Raw genomic sequence first — 18780 nt, 5'->3', positions numbered from 1 at the left:
GTGTGAGCGGCCATCTGCCACGACCCACTGGGGGTTTGAGAGAACAGAGCAGTGTTGGGATTATGATTATTGATTAATTAATATTTATCAATAATTATAATTAAAAATCATAATTTGAGAAAATTAATTTCTTAACCAAAAATCCTCATTTATGAATTGAAACCAGAGATGTCTTCTGGTGTTGTAATTGTGGCTCAACACCTTTGACACCTATACCTACAACCGTTAAATACTCAGTAATAATTGATAACTATTACCAGAGATGTCACTGTTTAATCAACCGTTTCTGCCGAAACGTGTGGAACTTTAACCTTATTTTGACTGACAAATCACTCCTGCTCAAAACAAACGCAAACGACTTCTCTTTATCTACGTGAATATTTATTAAATCAACAGCCTGATACAATCCGCTATCCAAGTCAATAATCTTCACCTAATCAAACATGCAAAGTTCTACACAAAAGGGTAAAATATCTAACTAAACAAAATAAACAAAACAGCAGTGGGTGTGAATGAGATCAAAACCAGCAGTTATGGCAGTTATGGCAAAAATAAAAAGGGAATATGGTTGAACGAAGCTTTGGGAGCGCAGCCCGCCAGAAAGTGTAGCTTAGTTACGGTGAGCCATAAAACATCCCCCAGCCGCTGGGGATGTTGCAGAACACAAAGGGTTATAAAACATTTGGCGGCAACTCATAAAACATAAAGTTGAAGACAAAGAAAATGGTTGATTTTCACCATAAGGTTATTATAGCAGTCCAGTTTCACAGCGCACCTGCTCCCAGGTGTTCACACGGTGAAAGCACAATCTTGCGAGACTCGGCGGCCTCAGAAAACAATCGTAATCATGTTTCAAAAGAACAATGGCATGCACATACAATTCAGAACACATTAGACTAGAAGTGGCGATTCTACATCACTCTAAAACCTCCTCTACCCTGCCCAAGCTATTCCTAATAAAGAAATAAAAATAAAAGGTGGATTTTACTTGTCGTTGTCTCCTCTGAGCAGAGGTAGAGAGGTGGGGGGGTGAAGAGTTCTACGCGTCTGCGGATACTCAACAAAGCAGTCCGTTTTCTTCCTTCGTGGCAAAGGTAGAAAAATTATGACGGACCGTCACTAGTCGACGGGTACAAAACATGGAGGGAAAGTTGCGTCTCCTTGAAACTCCGTGGTTTTTTGGTTACGTGTTAAACTCATGTCTTCGATCGGCAAAGTGAAATTTCTGGCCTTCTCATTCCAGAAACCTCTTTAATGAATTTTTCGTTGGCCAACGAAGGAGAATAAATGAAGAATCCACGTGGGACCTCTTCTTCTCCAGTGGGATGCTTCAGTTGCATGGTAACCGTGTCAAGGTCCCCAGCTGAAGGCATGGATTAAAGCGTTCACCTTCTTATATTACCTCCTGTGACGTCAGACTTGGGACGTCCCCGTCATATCAGCCGCAGTGGCCGCTGGGTTTTGTAGGACAGACTATCCTGCGGTACAAAATGGCCGATGACGTTGGAAAGGCATAGTGGCGTCCAGCAACGTGCAAATGGCCCAATATTCGGCAAACAAGTGGTCCAACAGCAGAGACACAAAGAGAACAAAGAAGCACTGATCCAGGAGTACTTTCTATGGGAAGGAAAAGTAAATGTTAATGGATGTCACTCCTTTAGTCGTTTCATCTAGGAAGAAAGAACAGATAAACTCTGAGTCTGTTTTCAAGGTTAGAGTCTGAAAGAGAGCACATAGTTAGTCACAGTAAAAGCTCAGTCAATTGCCATGTCTAGGAGAGAGAAAGGGTTAAACACTGAAAGATAGGACCATGTAGATCATCGGTAGAGGGTGAGCATTAAGTTGTTGCCAGCAGAAGCTTGGACGATGCCTGTCTCCAGGAAGGTTTCAAAGGTAGACACAGAGTCAGGCCAGGTGTAGCTTCTAGGAAGAGAAAAGAGAGAGAACATAAAGTTAAAAGCTGAAATAACAGCAAATAATGCAGAATTGGAGAGTAGTGTGAGAATGTAACGAAGAGGGTGAAAATGGTCATTATGTCCTCCAGCAGCCTAAGCCTATAGCAGCATAACTAGAGAGATAGCTCAGGATAACCTAAGCCACTCTAACTATAAGCTTTATCAAAAAGGAAAGTTTTAAGCCTAGCCTTAAAAGTAGACAGGCTGTCTGCTTCACGGACTAAAACTGGGAGCTGGTTCCACAAGAGAGGAGCCTGATGACTAAAGGATCTGCCTCCCATTCTACTTCTAGAGACTCTAGGAACCACCTGTAAACCTGCAGTCTGAGAATGAAGTGCTCTGTTAGGAATATGGAACAGTCAGATCTCTGGTGTATGATGGAGCTAGATCATTAAGGGCTTTATATGTGAGGAGGAGAATTTTAAATTCTATTCTGGATTTAACAGGGAGCCAATGAAGGGAAGCTAAAATAGGAGAAATATGATCTCTCTTTTTAATTTTCATCAGAACTCTTGCTGCAGCATTTTGGATCAGCTGAAGGCTTTTAACTGCATTTTGTGGACATCCTGATAGTAAAGAATTACAATAGTCCAGCCTTGAAGTAACAAATGCATGGACTAGTTTTTCAGCGTCACTCCTGGATAGGATATTTCTAATTTTGACAATATTCCAGAAGTGAAAGAAGGAAATCTTAGAAACTTGTTTATTATGAGATTTAAATGACATGTCCTGGTCAAAAATAACACCAAGGTTTTTTTACTTTATTACTGGAGGTCAATTTAATACCTTCCAGGTTAAGTGATTGACTAAGCAGTTTCTTTTTTAAAGACTCTGGTCCAAAGATGACAACTTCTGTCTTGGCTGAATTTAGAAGCAGACAATTTAAAGTCATCCAAGTTTTTATGTCTTCAAGACATGCTTGTAGTCTATTGTTGTGACTATGAATCTGAAAATATTATTTAATATTAATATTTTATCTAATAATATTTCAGTCTGTTAAGGGTTATCCTGTGAATACCAGCCTAATAAGGCGGTGGCATTACGACAAAATTCAAAGGGAGGAGCCAAGCTCTGACATTATTGAACAGCAAAGCTCTGCACACACATGGAATGAATTCACACAATTTCTTAAAATACTAAAAAGAATTTATCAACAAAAATAAGTCAACTTAAAGTCAAACATTTCAATCAACAAACTTTTTACTATGCTAAAACAATCGAACTAAACTACAAAGCAGAATTAAAGAATAAGGAAGACTAATGGGCTATGTACAATATAAACAAGTTGATTAAAGATGATTGAAACTATGACCAAAAGAGTGATGCAACATTACCATGCAATGTTTATGTTTGAGAATCAAGGATTATCTTGAAGAATCTGGAAGTGAAGTTAAGTTAGTCTTGGAACCAACTTAGGCAATTATCAGCATACCTGTAGACAACCATTCACAGTGCAAGATCAGATAAAATATTATTTAATAAAATAATGTTTTATAGAAAGATCTGCTGAATAAAACCAACTTTCTGGATGACTAATTCTCAACGGTGTCTCCTTAGCTGCCTTTACTTATTAAAATAATAATTAAAGAAATATTACTATGGAAATGGTAAAATATTTAAGGGAATATTTTGGAAAAGAGCCAAATCTTTCTGGAGAAATGGGGCTTAATGGTGTTTACTTAGTTATCAGATTTAGTCAAATAATGTTTAGGGAAATATTATTTACTGGATTGAAAACTAACAACCTTTCTGGGTAAATATTCTTTAGCAGCAAGCACATGTTCTTAGCTGTTAGCAGTGAAAGCTAACAAAAGAAGCTGATAGCTTAGCACCAGAATCAAACATACACCTTTAAAAATACCGTCAATAAAAGGGTTAAAGTGCATAAGCGCGGACTCCGCGTTATCATCAATCTTCTGTGTTAAAATCACCCCTTTAAATAAAGTTTGTCTTAACTTTAAAAACACACAAACACAGAACACAAAGCTGAACGCGTGTGCTGCAGATAGCCTGCTAGCACTAAGATAGCTGAGTTCAACACAAACAAAACCAAACTTCATAAAATGAAAACGTTTAGATCATTTCATCCTAAATATCTCTCTATTACTCTGCCCAAACACCTAACCTCGTATGAACCATGCTGAGGAGTTGTCCGGGCGACGACGAAGTTTGAAGAAAGCTCTGTGAACAAAGGGTTAGCTTCCAGCTATCCTCCGGAGCAGTGGCTGGGAGCCCCGTTCTGACCGCTGACCACACTGCACATTACCACGGTGATGCGGCTACTGTTGTCCTTCTTTCAGACTGGGAAAACCGCTCCACTCGGCTTCGTAGAGACCGCGTCTCTGCAGGGGAATTCTCTGGAACACCGTTTGTTTCTGCAGGCCTCAGAGAGAGAAAGTCAAGCCAGGCTTGTACCTTAATTCCCGTTCATGAATGAATCTACCAGATACACAGACAGTGATTCATTTGTGCTTATCTTAGTGCATATGATCACATGATCTTATGACACCCTTGGATACAGTTGAAGAGTTATGTCTGTTTGCCAGCAAAGAGACATTAGCGCGCTGGGTCTCTCTGTCCAGGTCGTTGTGTGACCCGTGTAGAAGAGGCAGGATGTAGCAAGAGCGGTGCTTTTATTTGGACAGTGACGTCACAGGAAGTCTGCAGTTACCCCGTTTCCTGGCTGTGCCGGCAGTAGGTTAATGCAATTTATTTTGAAAGTTCCAGGAAAGTTTGTACTGGTCTTTCACATTGTAACCATGGCTGTGGGTCCCAACACCTCTAACTGGTTGGGCTCATCAGGATTTATGTATAAGTGAAGCTGAGTATCATCAGTGTAACAGTGAAATTTTATCCTGTGCTCCCTGATAATTTGACCTATTGGAAGCATATATAGTAAAGAAAATTGGCCCAAGTACTGAACCCTGTGGTACTCCACTATTAACCCTGGAGTTTGAAGATGATTTATTATTTACATGAATAAACTGGTATCTGTCAGACAAAAAGATTCAAACCAGCCTAGCGCTGTTCCCCTGATCCCTACAGCATATTCCAGCCTTTCTAAGAGAATATGGTGATCGACTGTATCAAATGCAGCACTGAGATCTAACAGAACAAGTACAGACACAAGTCCATTATCTGAGGCCATAAGAATATCATTAGTGACTTTCAGCAGAGCTGTTTCAGTGCTATGATGAGCTCTGAAGCCTGACTGAAACTCTTTAAACTGTTTATTATTTAGATGCATGGCCATCATCTAGTGAAGAAGCATGATTATTTATAAAAACTAAATAGTTCATCTCTTGTCAGGCTTTAGTTAGACCCATGTGTCCAAGTCACACTGTTTGGATTAGGTCGCTTGTAACATAAGGATCAAATACTTCTTTACTATCACAGGACACTTTTTCTATTGAAAATAGGGCTGTATGATATGTGGAACATGTTTAATTGAGAAATATTAACCCACATTTTCCAGACACATTGTCCTTTCTTTCCCATTGCATATGCTCCTTTCCACTCTGAGTTTTAGCATCTTTAGCATCACCACAGATATTTATGGGTTGTGGGCATAAAGGGTCTGAATGCCTGTCACTTAAAACATTACATTCTACATACATTCATATTGTAATGGTAATTTCAGTGTGTGTTGCAGCTCTAATTAACAAAATGTTCTTTGGTTAATTTTCATTTTACTTTGCTTGGCTGTATGGAGCTGACTGATTGGACTGGTGCACATTTCCACACAATGTTGAAGGATGGCTTTGTGTTTGCTGTGTCATCTTAGGAACAAATCAGGAGAAGACGTTTATGCCAAAGCTCACCGTGAGCCCCTCAGCCTGCTGTTACTATTGTCTGTCATGCACATAGATGTTTGGTTGATTTTTTTTAGTTTTAGTATTAATGTATAGGTGAAAACTAGCAGCACTTGGAATACTGAGGAAGGGACTTAATTAGCAGACCGACGCATTTCATCAGGGTCACTGAAGGCCACAAGCTGAAACAGGTTAGTCTGCTAATAAGGTTGTTCCTCAGTGTTTCAAATTTAGTGGGGGAAGTTTGATACAGGGGACCCAGCAGTCATTCCTGGTTGCGTCAGGAAGAGGGCATCAAGTTTGTGTGCAAGTTGTGCTGACTTGCTGTGGGGACCCCTGAGCAAGGGAGCAGCTGAAAATACTCCTCCTTCCTCCTTCTCAGTATTTCAGGTGTTTCTGCAGTCTTCACCCTACCAGTTCTTTGTTTTTAACTGTGCTACATCACCAAGTGGGTGAAGAAGTGCTAGAAACATTTTGGTCCTAGTATTTAATGGGTAGAAATACCAACCAAGAAAACACTTTACATTTCTGTTTCTGTTTCTCCACTGTTGCATAAATGAAACTGGTGACTTCCCATGCAGGTGCCAGAATTGAAGAGTTTCTCTATGAAAAACTGGACATGAAGGCCCCCTCCAGAGTTACCAATGCAGAGCTGCTGGGTCAGTATATGGAAGATGCAGCAAAGGAATTTGGGCTCGTAACACCATATGGTGAGTGTATAAGCACCAAAGAGCACATTTTGAAGGGTCTTAACTTCAGATCGAGTCTCGCTCCCAGTGGTTCCTTAAACTCTGGTCCTGAGAAGCCACTGTTTTACTGCAAGCTTTAGATATGGTGCTGCTTTAACACACCCGACTAAAATGAATATGTCACTAAGACACGCTCTACCAGCCCCGATCTGGTTGGCTAAGACTTTTAATCTGTGGCTTGACTTAAGAAAAAAGCGTTTTTCTTGGCTCGAGATCTTTTTCAGAATAAGAAAAGTTTTTTTTCTTGTTTAAGTAGTTACGCTGTGAATGACTGACCTGCCTGTTCAGTACTAATGTATAGGGTTGCTCATCCTTCCATTCCACATGTTTCTCACGCTGTTTTCTAGTGCAGGCAATAAATAGTCTTTACCTCTATGCAAGTCTGAGGATCGATACAGCTTCAAATGAGGCCAGCTGCTCTTTGCATTATGCTGCTGCATCAGTAGGCATGGCATCTGTGTAGCCTTCACTGAGGAAATCTATTGCTCAAAAATTCAATAAGACGGTCTGATTTATGCATGAGGTGTGCACCCCTACCGGTACTTTGGCATCTCAGTGTCGTATAAAAAGATGGATTGGAGTTTCGGAGCAGCTCAAAATGTAACATGCCATGGTTTTTCTAGTTTCCATTCAGTTTTTCAAATGTAGATCTAAATCCACTCTGTGTGTAAAACAGTTGATCCTAGGATTATGTTAAAGTCGTGATGGTACCGTACTTCATACTTTAGATAAGTAGGCTTTCAATGTGTGTAAGCTTGGCACAACAAGTAAGAAAACTCCTGTTTGGTCATTTTTCTCTGGTTTCATGATTTTAGAGAAATAATACTTTACAGAAAGATGCCATCTACTGGAGCAACTCAGTTCCTACATACATGTAGCATCTTCACAGGAACACACTAGTCCTTCGACGTTGTACTTTCCTACAGTAACATTAGATTTTGCCCTGAAAAGCTTCTCTGAAATATTTGTTTTCAGAATGAGCAGCATTTATTTTTCATGTTTTGTGAAAATCTAATTAAATCCATAAATCTAGGGCCAGTTCACTAGCTTGATTAAAATGGAGAAAAGACTATTTGAATTGGTGATACAGCATAAAACCTGAAAAAATGTTAGTTAAACTGTAAATGAGGAATTAGAGTGTTTATATCCAACTACAGGGACAGTGAATGAAATGAAATGAGATGAGTACTTGTGGTGTTGTTGTTAAAGGGAGCACTTTGGTGAAGGTTGGAGACTGTGAGAGAAGATTAGGAGCAGTGGAGAGAGAGTTCATACAGACCTCGGCCGTCAGCTTTCTCACTCCCCTCAGGAACTTTCTGGAAGGAGACTGGCGAACCATTTCAGTAAGTCTAGGACATAATGACTGCATGGTTATAGCAAAAACCTCTCTCCTCCCAGCTTTTTCAAAGCTCATGAGTTTATTTTGGAGGCTGACATTATTTCAGAAATGTAATTCTACATATTCTCATTATGTTTTTGTACAGAGAGAGCGCCGCCTGCTGGAGAATCTTCGCCTAGACCTGGACGCCTGTAAAACACGTGTGAAGAAGGCAAAGGCGACCGAGGCCAAGGCAGCGGTAAGCCCTGACTCATTCCCACGTCCCCACATCTTTTCTTTTAATCGTTCTAATAAAAGCACTCAATGTGTGCTAGTTTCAACCATAACTAACTGTCTGCATATTGACCATCTTTGCAGTGCGAGGGTGCAGTAAGTATTAAAAACTGCTTTGTATGATGCACACCTTGAGTTCTTTTCTCAGTCTTACTGACTTTGATGTGCAGTGCCTCTTCTATTGGAGACGAGACAAAAAAAAAGAGATTTAAAAAGTCAAAGCAGTGGACTGAAAAAATATCTGCAACATCAAGCTGCATTTTTTTTACAACTCACTGACCAACAATATCTGCATCGTAATGAGTGACGATGTTTGAATTATGATTTTATTTGCTTACATCTGTCTCCCTTGTTTTGTTTGCACTGATCTTTTTGCTTATTTGAACTGCATTTTAGATTTTGGTTTAGTACCATCTTTAAACAATGAATGAACTGTAGAAAAAAATTTGCATTTGTATGTGAAATGTAAAACGAGCTTTTAAACCTAAACCTAGGACTGGGGGTATGAATACTTACTGACGTAAAGGTAATTTGCAGAACTTATTTTTTCCTTTCTCATCATTTTGACGTAAGCAGAGAAGTTGATCATCTTCTGCTGTAACATATACAGGGGTTAGACAATGAAACTGAAACACCTGGTTTTAGACCACAATAATTTGTTAGTATGGTGTAGGGCCTCCTTTTGCGGCCAATACAGCGACAATTCGTCTTGGGAATGACATATACAAGTCCTGAACAGTTGTCAGAGGGATTTTAAGCATTGTGGCCAGGTCACTACGTGATACTGGTGGAGGAAAACGTTTCCTGACTCGCTCCTCCAAAACACCCCAAAGTGGCTCAATAATATTTAGATCTGGTGACTGTGCAGGCCATGGGAGATGTTCAACTTCACTTTCATGTTCATCAAACCAATCTTTCACCAGTCTTGCTGTGTGTATTGGTGCATTGTCAGCCTGATACACGGCACCGCCTTCAAAATACAATGTTTGAACCATTGGATGCACACGGTCCTCAAGAATGATTTGGTAGTCCTTGGCAGTGACGCGCCCATCTAGCACAAGTATTGGGCCAAGGGAATGCCATGATATGGCAGCCCAAACCATCACTTATCCACCCCCATGCTTCACTCTGGGCATGCAACAGTCTGGGTGGTACGCTTCTTTGGGGCTTCTCCACTAGAGGATGACACGGGAGTAAGTAGATTTTCTCTCCTGTCGCATCCCGCTCCCACAGAAAAATGTCTTGTCCCATCCCAATCCCAGGCCAGCATAACAAAAAAAAATCCTGTCCCGTCCCACTCCTGGTAAATTGACTCCCACTCCCATACCGCTCCCATTCAGAAAGACTCCCACTCCTGTGCCACTCCCATTTTTGTTTTCTTCATTTAGTCTTTTGGCAATTTCTTTGTTTGAAGGACCAGTTAGGTCCCTGTTTTTAGCTGTAGTAAAGGCCAGTTAAAGTAAAAAGAAAATTAATTAAGAAATAATAAAATATCAAACAAGGAAACAGACCATGCCTATCTTAGCTGAATAAACAAAATGTACATAGTTGTATTTTACTCATTTATTAAGTGATTGTTTCCTTTGAACAATGACATTACTTTTATGTTTCAAGATGCTGAAACGAAAGAAAAATGCACCCAGCAAAAGAACTGTACTTGTTGAACAAAAGGTAAAAAAAGGCATTACCTTCATAATTTAGAAACTGTACCTCAATGGTTCACAGCCCTGGTCCTCAGGGACCCCTTCCCTGCAAGCTTTAGATGTGTGTGCTCCAGCTCACCTGATTCAAATTCTGACATGACCTCCTATACAGGCATCAAGAATGGAGGGTCAAACTGGACAAATTTAATACAATAAAATCATCATTAAATAAATAAATGTTGTGAATGTCCCATAAGTGAAGTAAATGTATCATGAAAGAAATGTAACATTAAATGTGCCATTAAATTAAAGGTACCATTTATTTATTTAATACATCATTAGAAACAATAAATGTACCATCATATCATGAAATGGAATATTATGCAATTAAATGTGCGACTGAATAATTAAGTATAATTTTAAAGACGACATGACGTAATTAGTGGTACACTTAATATTTAATGATGTATTAAATAAATTGTACATTTAATGGTACATTCAATTTTTTTCTATTTCACAACATATTTATTTAATATCTTCCCTTGATGAAGCCTTTCTATACGGAGTCCGCGAGGAGACATGGGGGAATTGTTTTCTCTTTTGTGTCCCCACGCAATAGTCTTTGCGTTATTTCGCAATACTTTGTGGGATAGTTTCCAAACCAGATAACTGCAAAAATGAAACAAACACTACACCCGTTTTGAGATTTATTGAGTTTTATTTTGAAATCTGCCTTAAATAAAATTATCTTCAAATCAGACTAAAAGACAGTTTTTATCCACAAGCTGTCAAACAAACTACTGAACAATAATACTGCACGAAACCACATTTGTGACCCTTTGTTTGCTTATTACTGCTGCATGATGTGTACTTTTTTTTGTACGCCATTAGTGTTTTTGTTTTTATAGTGATTTGAACGGTTCTTCTTATTCTAAGCATTTAATCGCATTGTTTACTGCGTGTTAACCTGCATATGACAAATAAACCATATCAATGACATATCAGTGCTGTTTGTTTTGTGAGCAGTTTGTCATCTGTGCTGCTGTTCCAAAATGCCGAACGCAAAAGTATTGCGTGGAGACGCAAAAGAAATAAATTTCCCCATGTCCCCTCACGGGCTTCCGTACCTTACCTCTTAAATCTTTAGAGCACATGCAGCAATTTTGTTGGTCAGATGAGACTTGACACATGTTGGTACTTTTGGTTTGACGAAGAGATGCAGGGTTGATTTAATCCAGAATCTGCCTTACAAGTGTCCCTTAATCACTGGTGTCCTTGATTACGACTAAACATGTTTTACAAGCAGCAGACTGCATGTTAAAACCGCTACATTCAACACTCCTGAAGTTCAGTAATATTTGCGACTTTCCTGTCAGCTCTATGAGTTTAATAAATAAGTCCTTATTTCTGACTTTACGTTGCTAATCCAATTTTACCACGTCCAGTTCTCCCCCTGTGTTTGCTCCCTCCATCCTGAACGCAGGAGGAAAACATCGAGCAGAAGCACTGTTGGCTTGTGGGTCGTGTAGTTCATTTGACTCGCATTATAGTATAGGCTTCTTGGAAAAAAACTACACAATGGCGGCGTCGATCCAAGTTTTTTTTTCTTAAAGTTTATAACAAAGTCTCAGTTTTACATTTCCAAAGACAATTGATCCTAGTTTATTTTCCCTCCTATTAGTTAGCTCCCGCTCCCGTCTGCTCCCGTTCATTTTTTATCCTGTACCGTCCCAATCACGTGATCTTTACTGATGCTGTCTCCCGTCCCGCGGGATTCCCGTGGGACTCCCGAAAAAATGTCAGCCTCTATTCTCCACACCGTAACTCTCCCGGATGTGGGGAAAACAGTAAAGGTGGACTCATCAGAGAACAATACATGTTTCACATTGTCCACAGCCCAAGATTTGCGCTCCTTGCACCATTGAAACCGACGTTTGGCATTGGCATGAGTGACCAAAGGTTTGGCTATAGTCAATGTATATTGACCCTGTGGAGCTCCCGACGGACAGTTCTGGTGGAAACAGGAGAGTTGAGGTGCACATTTAATTCTGCCGTGATTTGGGCAGCCGTGGTTTTATGTTTTTTAGATACAATCCGGGTTAGCATCTGAACATCCCTTTCAGACAGCTTCCTCTTGCATCCACAGTTAATCCTGTTGGATGTGGTTCGTCCTTCTTGGTGGTACGCTGACATTACCCTGGATACCGTGGCTCTTGATACATCACAAAGACTTGCTGTCTTGGTCACAGATGCTCCAGCAAGACATGCACCAACAATTTGTCCTCTTTTGAACTCTGGTATGTCACCCATAATGTTGTGTGCATTTCAATATTTTGAGCAAAACTGTGCTCTTACTCTGCTAATTGAACCTTCACACTCTGCTCTTACTGGTGCAATGTGCAATCAATGAAGACTGGCTACCAGGCTGGTCCAATTTAGCCATGAAACCTCCCACACTAAAATGACAGGTGTTTCAGTTTCATTGTCCAACCCCTGATATTGAAAACCAGATGATAAAACAGCTTCTGTATGACTGTATGTCTCTGTGAATACTATAAATGTTGTTTAGTATTTTTAAAACCTGAACAAGGCTTAAAGAGGCGCTACTGTAAACTGTTATGCCTAATACAGGGGTTGGACAATGAAACTGAAACACCTGTCATTTTAGTGTGGGAGGTTTCATGGCTAAATTGGACCAGCCTGGTAGCCAGTCTTCATTGATTGCACATTGCACCAGTAAGAGCAGAGTGTGAAGGTTCAATTAGCAGAGTAAGAGCACAGTTTTGCTCAAAATATTGAAATGCACACAACATTATGGGTGACATACCAGAGTTCAAAAGAGGACAAATTGTTGGTGCATGTCTTGCTGGAGCATCTGTGACCAAGACAGCAAGTCTTTGTGATGTATCAAGAGCCACGGTATCCAGAGTAATGTCAGCGTACCACCAAGAAGGACGAACCACATCCAACAGGATTAACTGTGGACGCAAGAGGAAGCTGTCTGAAAGGGATGTTCGGATGCTAACCCGGATTGTATCCAAAAAACATAAAACCACGGCTGCCCAAATCACGGCAGAATTAAATGTGCACCTCAACTCTCCTGTTTCCACCAGAACTGTCCGTCGGGAGCTCCACAGGGTCAATATACATTGACTATAGCCAAACCTTTGGTCACTCATGCCAATGCCAAACGTCGGTTTCAATGGTGCACGGAGCGCAAATCTTGGGCTGTGGACAATGTGAAACATGTATTGTTCTCTGATGAGTCCACCTTTACTGTTTTCCCTACATCCGGGAGAGTTACGGTGTGGAGAAGCCCCAAAGAAGCGTAACACCAAGACTGTTGTATGCCCAGAGTGAAGCATGGGGGTGGATAAGTGATGGTTTGGGCAGCCATATTATGGCATTCCCTTGGCCCAATACTTGTGCTAGATGGGCGCGTCACTGCCAAGGACTACCGAACCATTCTTGAGGACCGTGTGCATCCAATGGTTCAAACATTGTATCCTGAAGGCGGTGCCGTGTATCAGGATGACAATGCACCAATACACACAGCAAGACTGGTGAAAGATTGGTTTGATGAACATGAAAGTGAAGTTGAACATCTCCCATGGCCTGCACAGTCACCAGATCTAAATATTATTGAGCCACTTTGGGGTGTTTTGGAGGAGTGAGTCAGGAAACGTTTTCCTCCACCAGTATCACGTAGTGACCTGCACTATCCTGCAAGAAGAATGGCTTAAAATCCCTCTGACCACTGTGCAGGACTTGTATATGTCATTCCCAAGAAGAATTGATGCTGTATTGGCCACAAAAGGAGGCCCTACACCATATTAATAAATTATTGTGGTCTAAAACCAGGTGTTTCAGTTTCATTGTCCAACCCCTGTGCAACACAACATCCAGAAGTCTATTAGAAATCAGTTTAAGCACTGGCTGCTCTCATTAGCATGGAGAGAACAGAGGCGGTCGTATGCAGTACAGTACAGAGAGAACTTAAGCTGCAATCAGCCTGCTGCTTCAGAGACAAGATCCATGTTTACTTTGAAGACTTTGTCAGATATAAAGCTTCACTTGTTTCTGTACAAGAGTTGGGTTAGTTTGAGTAAAATACTGTGTTTCCACATAATCACAATATGTTACCTAGAAATATTTAACACTGCCTAACTGCTTTGATTTATAAAAGAGAAGCAGCATTTATTTTCACTGCTGTGAAAAATAAATAACATTGGTTATTACAATTAGTTAGAACTTTGATTTATTTATGTACACAGCCTTAAGCTGAAATTTTGTATATGTAGTTTTCATGAAACACTGCTTATTACTCAGAGCAGGATAACCTTTAGCTGTTCTGCTTTCTATAGAGAATCACTGGGAGTATAACAAGCTGATATTTGCTGGTAAACTGGATTAGTCGGGCTATCTGCTCAAGTTGTCATCCTGCTTAACAGAGATGCTTCTTACAGCTTACATGGGTCAACAAGATTATCCTGTGCAGACAAAGTAGTAAAAAACAGACATGAGCAAACATCTGACTCAGTGGTGGGTCAGTGTAGGACACAATCACAGAAATGTGAACCATATTATACATAGAAAATGTGATGGGAAGAAACACTTTTATTTAACAAAATAAGGGCTGTCACGATAGCTTGGCCAAAGTGGCTGAAGAAGGGCAGTGAGCAGTTGTTCAGTGTAGCAGGTGATTTATTTACAAAATATTGTGACCAAAAAAAGATATTCACAAAAATTCCCCCAAAATATTGACTCAAAGTTTAACATTGCACAGCTATACTGAACTGAACATAAGTCAACCAAAATTAATGTCAAGTGCACCCAGCTACACTGACCTGGTCCTCTCCTCCTGAACAGCTAAATTCTTCTGTTTAAATAGTCCCTGGCTAGTCAAACAAAATGGTCTCTAATGGAATATCCCAGATACCAGACATGACTAAACATCACAATTATTTACTTGTTGATGCAAACCATATTTTAGTGTATCCATTAAATCATACAACAATATATACAAAGCTAAGGCAAACATAAACCTTAAAGTAACTTTAGCAAAATTCCACAGCTTCGTATCCCCCATCTTTACTTGGTCCCTTTCCTGTGTAATCAGCTTTCTAGAGAAAGCTATAAATACACAAAGTGAGACAGCATAGTCTCCATTTGCTCCTGGAACACAGGTAAGTCAGACAAGTTCATAACCCAAAATAAAATGCACAAATCAACGGTACTAAATTAGTAAAAAAATAGACTTAACAAAACTTAGAATTATTTTAAACCACAATGTTATAGTAAATCTGTAAAGATGCAAAACGCTCCAGAGATAGTAAATGTTTTCAGGCTACAGGATGAGGTACAGCTAAATTAAATCAAACAATAATATTAAGTAAAAATAATAAACTAACCTCTTTGGACAAACGATGTTCTCACCCACTTTGTCACAAGGACGTTTTCCATGTCATGTGAAACATGTTTGAGCTACACCGTTTAAAAAAACGAGTATGTTTCTAAATGTACGACTTGCAGGCAGTGATTCAAGCAATTAACTACAAGAACAGTGAATATTTAGTTGTTTTGAAACATTTTCTGCTGTTTTTACTGAACATGGGCTGTTAAATGTGAGAAATATCACTTTGATTTGGTAATATATTAAATCAAAAACGGATTAGATGCTTTTTAGGTATGAAAATATTTGGCTTAATTTTACAACATGGAACTCAGAAATACAAAAAGAAACTAAACCAAACACTGTTTAAGTGTTTGTAGTGCAAACACTTAAACAGTGTTTGTAGGGCGTGAAATAAATTCACTGTTTACAAAGTTGATGAGTATTCATGATTTCAATATATACCCAAATAATCGTGATTATAATTTTGTCCGTAATCCAGCTGCTCTACTTTAAATCCTGTTGTCATGTGTTTTGCTTTAACAAAAGTCAGGTTCTCCCTGAAAAAGCCGTAGCGTTTTGTCACTAGGTGGCAATAGAGCCATCTTTATTAGTAAAATCTAACATCTTTTATATAACCAGAAAAACCTATTAGACTTCTTGTCTTTGAATACAGTACATGGCTGAAGTCTAAATGGATCACATAGCTTCACCATTAGGTTAGAAATGCACCTGAAGACAGAAAATATAGAATTTTGGCTCATTGAGTGTGTTCCTTCAGATGTTTTATTTGATATGAAAATATTACAAATCAATGACTTAACTAAGCTCAGAAATGCTCTGATTTGAAAAACAAATTTATGTTGCTTTACAGATTAATTACAGGGGTAAACTATGAAATCACTTGTAGTTTATGTTATAGAAAAGCACATCTGCACAAGTGTATAAAGGCAGAGAGTGTACAGTTAGATAGAGAGTTTACATACTATAACTAGCTGTTACAGCAGACTGCCAAATGTACAAATTTTGTACAAATGTACAAAAAATTAAAGTGGAAAAAAAAGCACATGGTTTGCAACCTAATGAATAGAAAAATTACTGCTTCTTTCAATGTTATTCTGTTGTGGAAATTCAATGAAATTATTCAATAAAAAACTGCTAAAGACTGCATTTATAATTATATCTATATTTAAAAATATTAGTTGGCTTTTTATCATTTTTAACCATGTTCTTAATAGCCATTGTGGACGGTCCAAAGAGCCACTAGCAGCTCCGGACCCGCAGGTTGCAGGCCCCTGCTCTAGAGTAAATGAACAGACATGAAATGTAAAATTCTTCTCCTTCCATCTTAATAAGTATCGTAGGTTTGTGGATGAAGTTATTTTCCAGGATGAAGGGGGATGTTGCCTCAGTAAAGCGTCTTGACAGTTTTCCTCAGGAACAACAACACAGTTGTGTGGTCAATAACAGGACAGGTCTCACAGAAACGGGAGGAAAATCACTGATCTTCCTTTGTTAAACTACTGGAAGGATCCAAGCTATTAGAAAAGCCAGAGGAAGGCCAACTAACTACTGTTGTTTTATTAGTGACTCCATATCATATTTTCTACTTGATGGGAGGAAGAAAAAATTTGTTGCATCAGGTCATTTATTGATGCATGTTTGTTAAAAAACAGCAGCACGCTCATTATTTGTATTGAATACTTGTACGAAATAAAACATCTAACCAAACATCTACTGATTTGGTATTTTGGCCAGGAACAAAGCCATCTTTTAGTTCCTTTTCTTTCTTTTTTTTTAATATCTTATATTTGTTTGTGTATTTCAACTTCATTTTGTGTTGTGATGATGAAACAGTCACTTGGCTGAGATGTTTGCATGTGCATGATAAAATCACAGCTTTAAACTAACATCAACACTCTCTCACTCACTGAGATTAATACGGTCAGTGAAAGACTGATGACTCACTGGTTTCAGTGTGGCGGCTCTTATTTATATACAGTGATTGCATCACCTCTCTGTCCTTTTATAACTTGAGACACACCTAATATGAAAGTATGCTGCCTGTTGTAAATTCCCCTCTTCTTTTTTCTCCCTTACAGTTAATGTGGGTAATTCCTGGGCTCTTGATGGCACCTTTATTATAAGCTGTTGTCCCACGATATTTAAATGCAGCTTCAGACAGAACTTAGACCCAAATCTTGTTTTCTATAATCATTTCTATGTTCAGTGCCTTACAAAAGTCTTTAGACTAATTGAGCTTTTTCACATTTTGTCATGTGACAACCACAACCTTCAGTAGCTTTTAGTGAGATTTTGTGTGAGTGACCAACACAGTGTAGAGCAGAATTGTGAAATGGAATGAAAATCATACTTAGATTTAATAAAAAAACAAAAATCCGTAGCATACATTTATATTGAGACCTGTTACTCAGATACACTTAAATTGAATCCACTGCAAGCATTTTCCTTCTGAAGGCACATATTTATTAAATAGAGTCCATCTGGATGTAATTTAACCTCGGCATAAATCTGGCTGTTCTATGAAGGCCTCAGAGGTTTGTTAGAGAACAAACACTATCATGAAGACCAAGGATCACGGGGAGAAAGTTGTGGAGAAGTTTAATCCAGGACAATACTAGAAGAAAACCTATGAGAGGCTGCAAAGAACTTGAGCCTGGGATGGAGGTTCCCCTTCTAGCAGGACAACAACCATAAAGACCCAGCCAGAGATAGGTTTAGACCAAAGCATATTTGTGTGTTGGAATGGCCCTGTCAAAATCCAGATCTAAATGCAATTGAGGATCTGTGGCAAGACTTGAAAGTAGATGTGCTCTCCAATCTGAATGAGCTTGAGCTATAGTAGAAGAATGGGCAAAACTGTCAGTCTGCACATGAGCAAGTCAATCGAGACATATCCTAAGGGATGCTGCAATTACATTGAAAGGTGGGTCTGAATACAAGTGCTGGCCACACTTTTCAGATTTTTATTAGTAAAATAAAGGTAAAAATCAAGGAACCCTTTCCTTCTGTTTCGCAATTAGCCACTACCTCGTGTTTGTTTATCACATAAAGCAACAATAGACCACAATGCAGTTTGTTGTTGTAACATCAATACTTTTGCAAGGCAGTGTGAATGCTGAGTAAACAACACCACAAATGATAAAATAACAATTCTGATTTGAATAGGCAGCCCCGGATTTCCAGGAAACCAGACCTCGCAACTATGTGCTTTCTGCCAGTGCGTCTGCGGTAAGGAGACCATTCTTCCCCACTTAACAGAATATTACGTTTACATAGCATCTACTGTTACGTTTATATGGCATCTACTACAGTACAATAATAAAGCAATGTGTGCTGGGAATAGGATAAGCCACTATTTTCTTTGTGATTTAAAAAAAAAAGACCTTTTATGTCACTTGTGTTGCCTGTCTGTACATTAAATACTATATATATAAAATGTAGTAAGTAGGCTATGAAGCTTGGCTGCAGTATTGTGAAGGAGGTGTGTCCATTTACAGAGTGCTAATAATTACTTGAGTTTGCATACCAGACTTGTGTGTAATGTTCTCTATCATACTGCCTTTTAGAAAGTTGTTATAACATTAGCTAAAGAT

General features: G+C 39.1%; 1 protein-coding gene across 4 annotated transcripts in view; it reads left to right on the top strand.

Moving 5' to 3' along the window:
• LOC124878045 (endophilin-B2-like) overlaps nt 1-18780 on the top strand; it is a 41305-nt gene that overhangs the window by 7820 nt on the left and 14705 nt on the right. For 2 of the 4 annotated variants that reach the window (XM_047381782.1, XM_047381783.1), the window contains 5 exons: nt 6349-6477; nt 7726-7859; nt 8001-8093; nt 8213-8224; nt 18353-18415. In XM_047381782.1, coding sequence (XP_047237738.1) covers nt 6349-6477; nt 7726-7859; nt 8001-8093; nt 8213-8224; nt 18353-18415 — 431 coding nt within the window. The remainder of the gene's footprint in view (nt 1-6348; nt 6478-7725; nt 7860-8000; nt 8094-8212; nt 8225-18352; nt 18416-18780) is intronic. The other 2 variants (XM_047381784.1, XM_047381785.1) reach the window with 1 other exon arrangement.

Source organism: Girardinichthys multiradiatus, chromosome 12 (assembly GCF_021462225.1).
Source record: "Girardinichthys multiradiatus isolate DD_20200921_A chromosome 12, DD_fGirMul_XY1, whole genome shotgun sequence".
In the NCBI taxonomy this organism is placed as follows: Eukaryota; Metazoa; Chordata; class Actinopteri; order Cyprinodontiformes; family Goodeidae; genus Girardinichthys; species Girardinichthys multiradiatus.
Note: the sequence above shows the minus strand (reverse complement) of the source record. Positions and strands in the feature narration are given on the sequence as shown.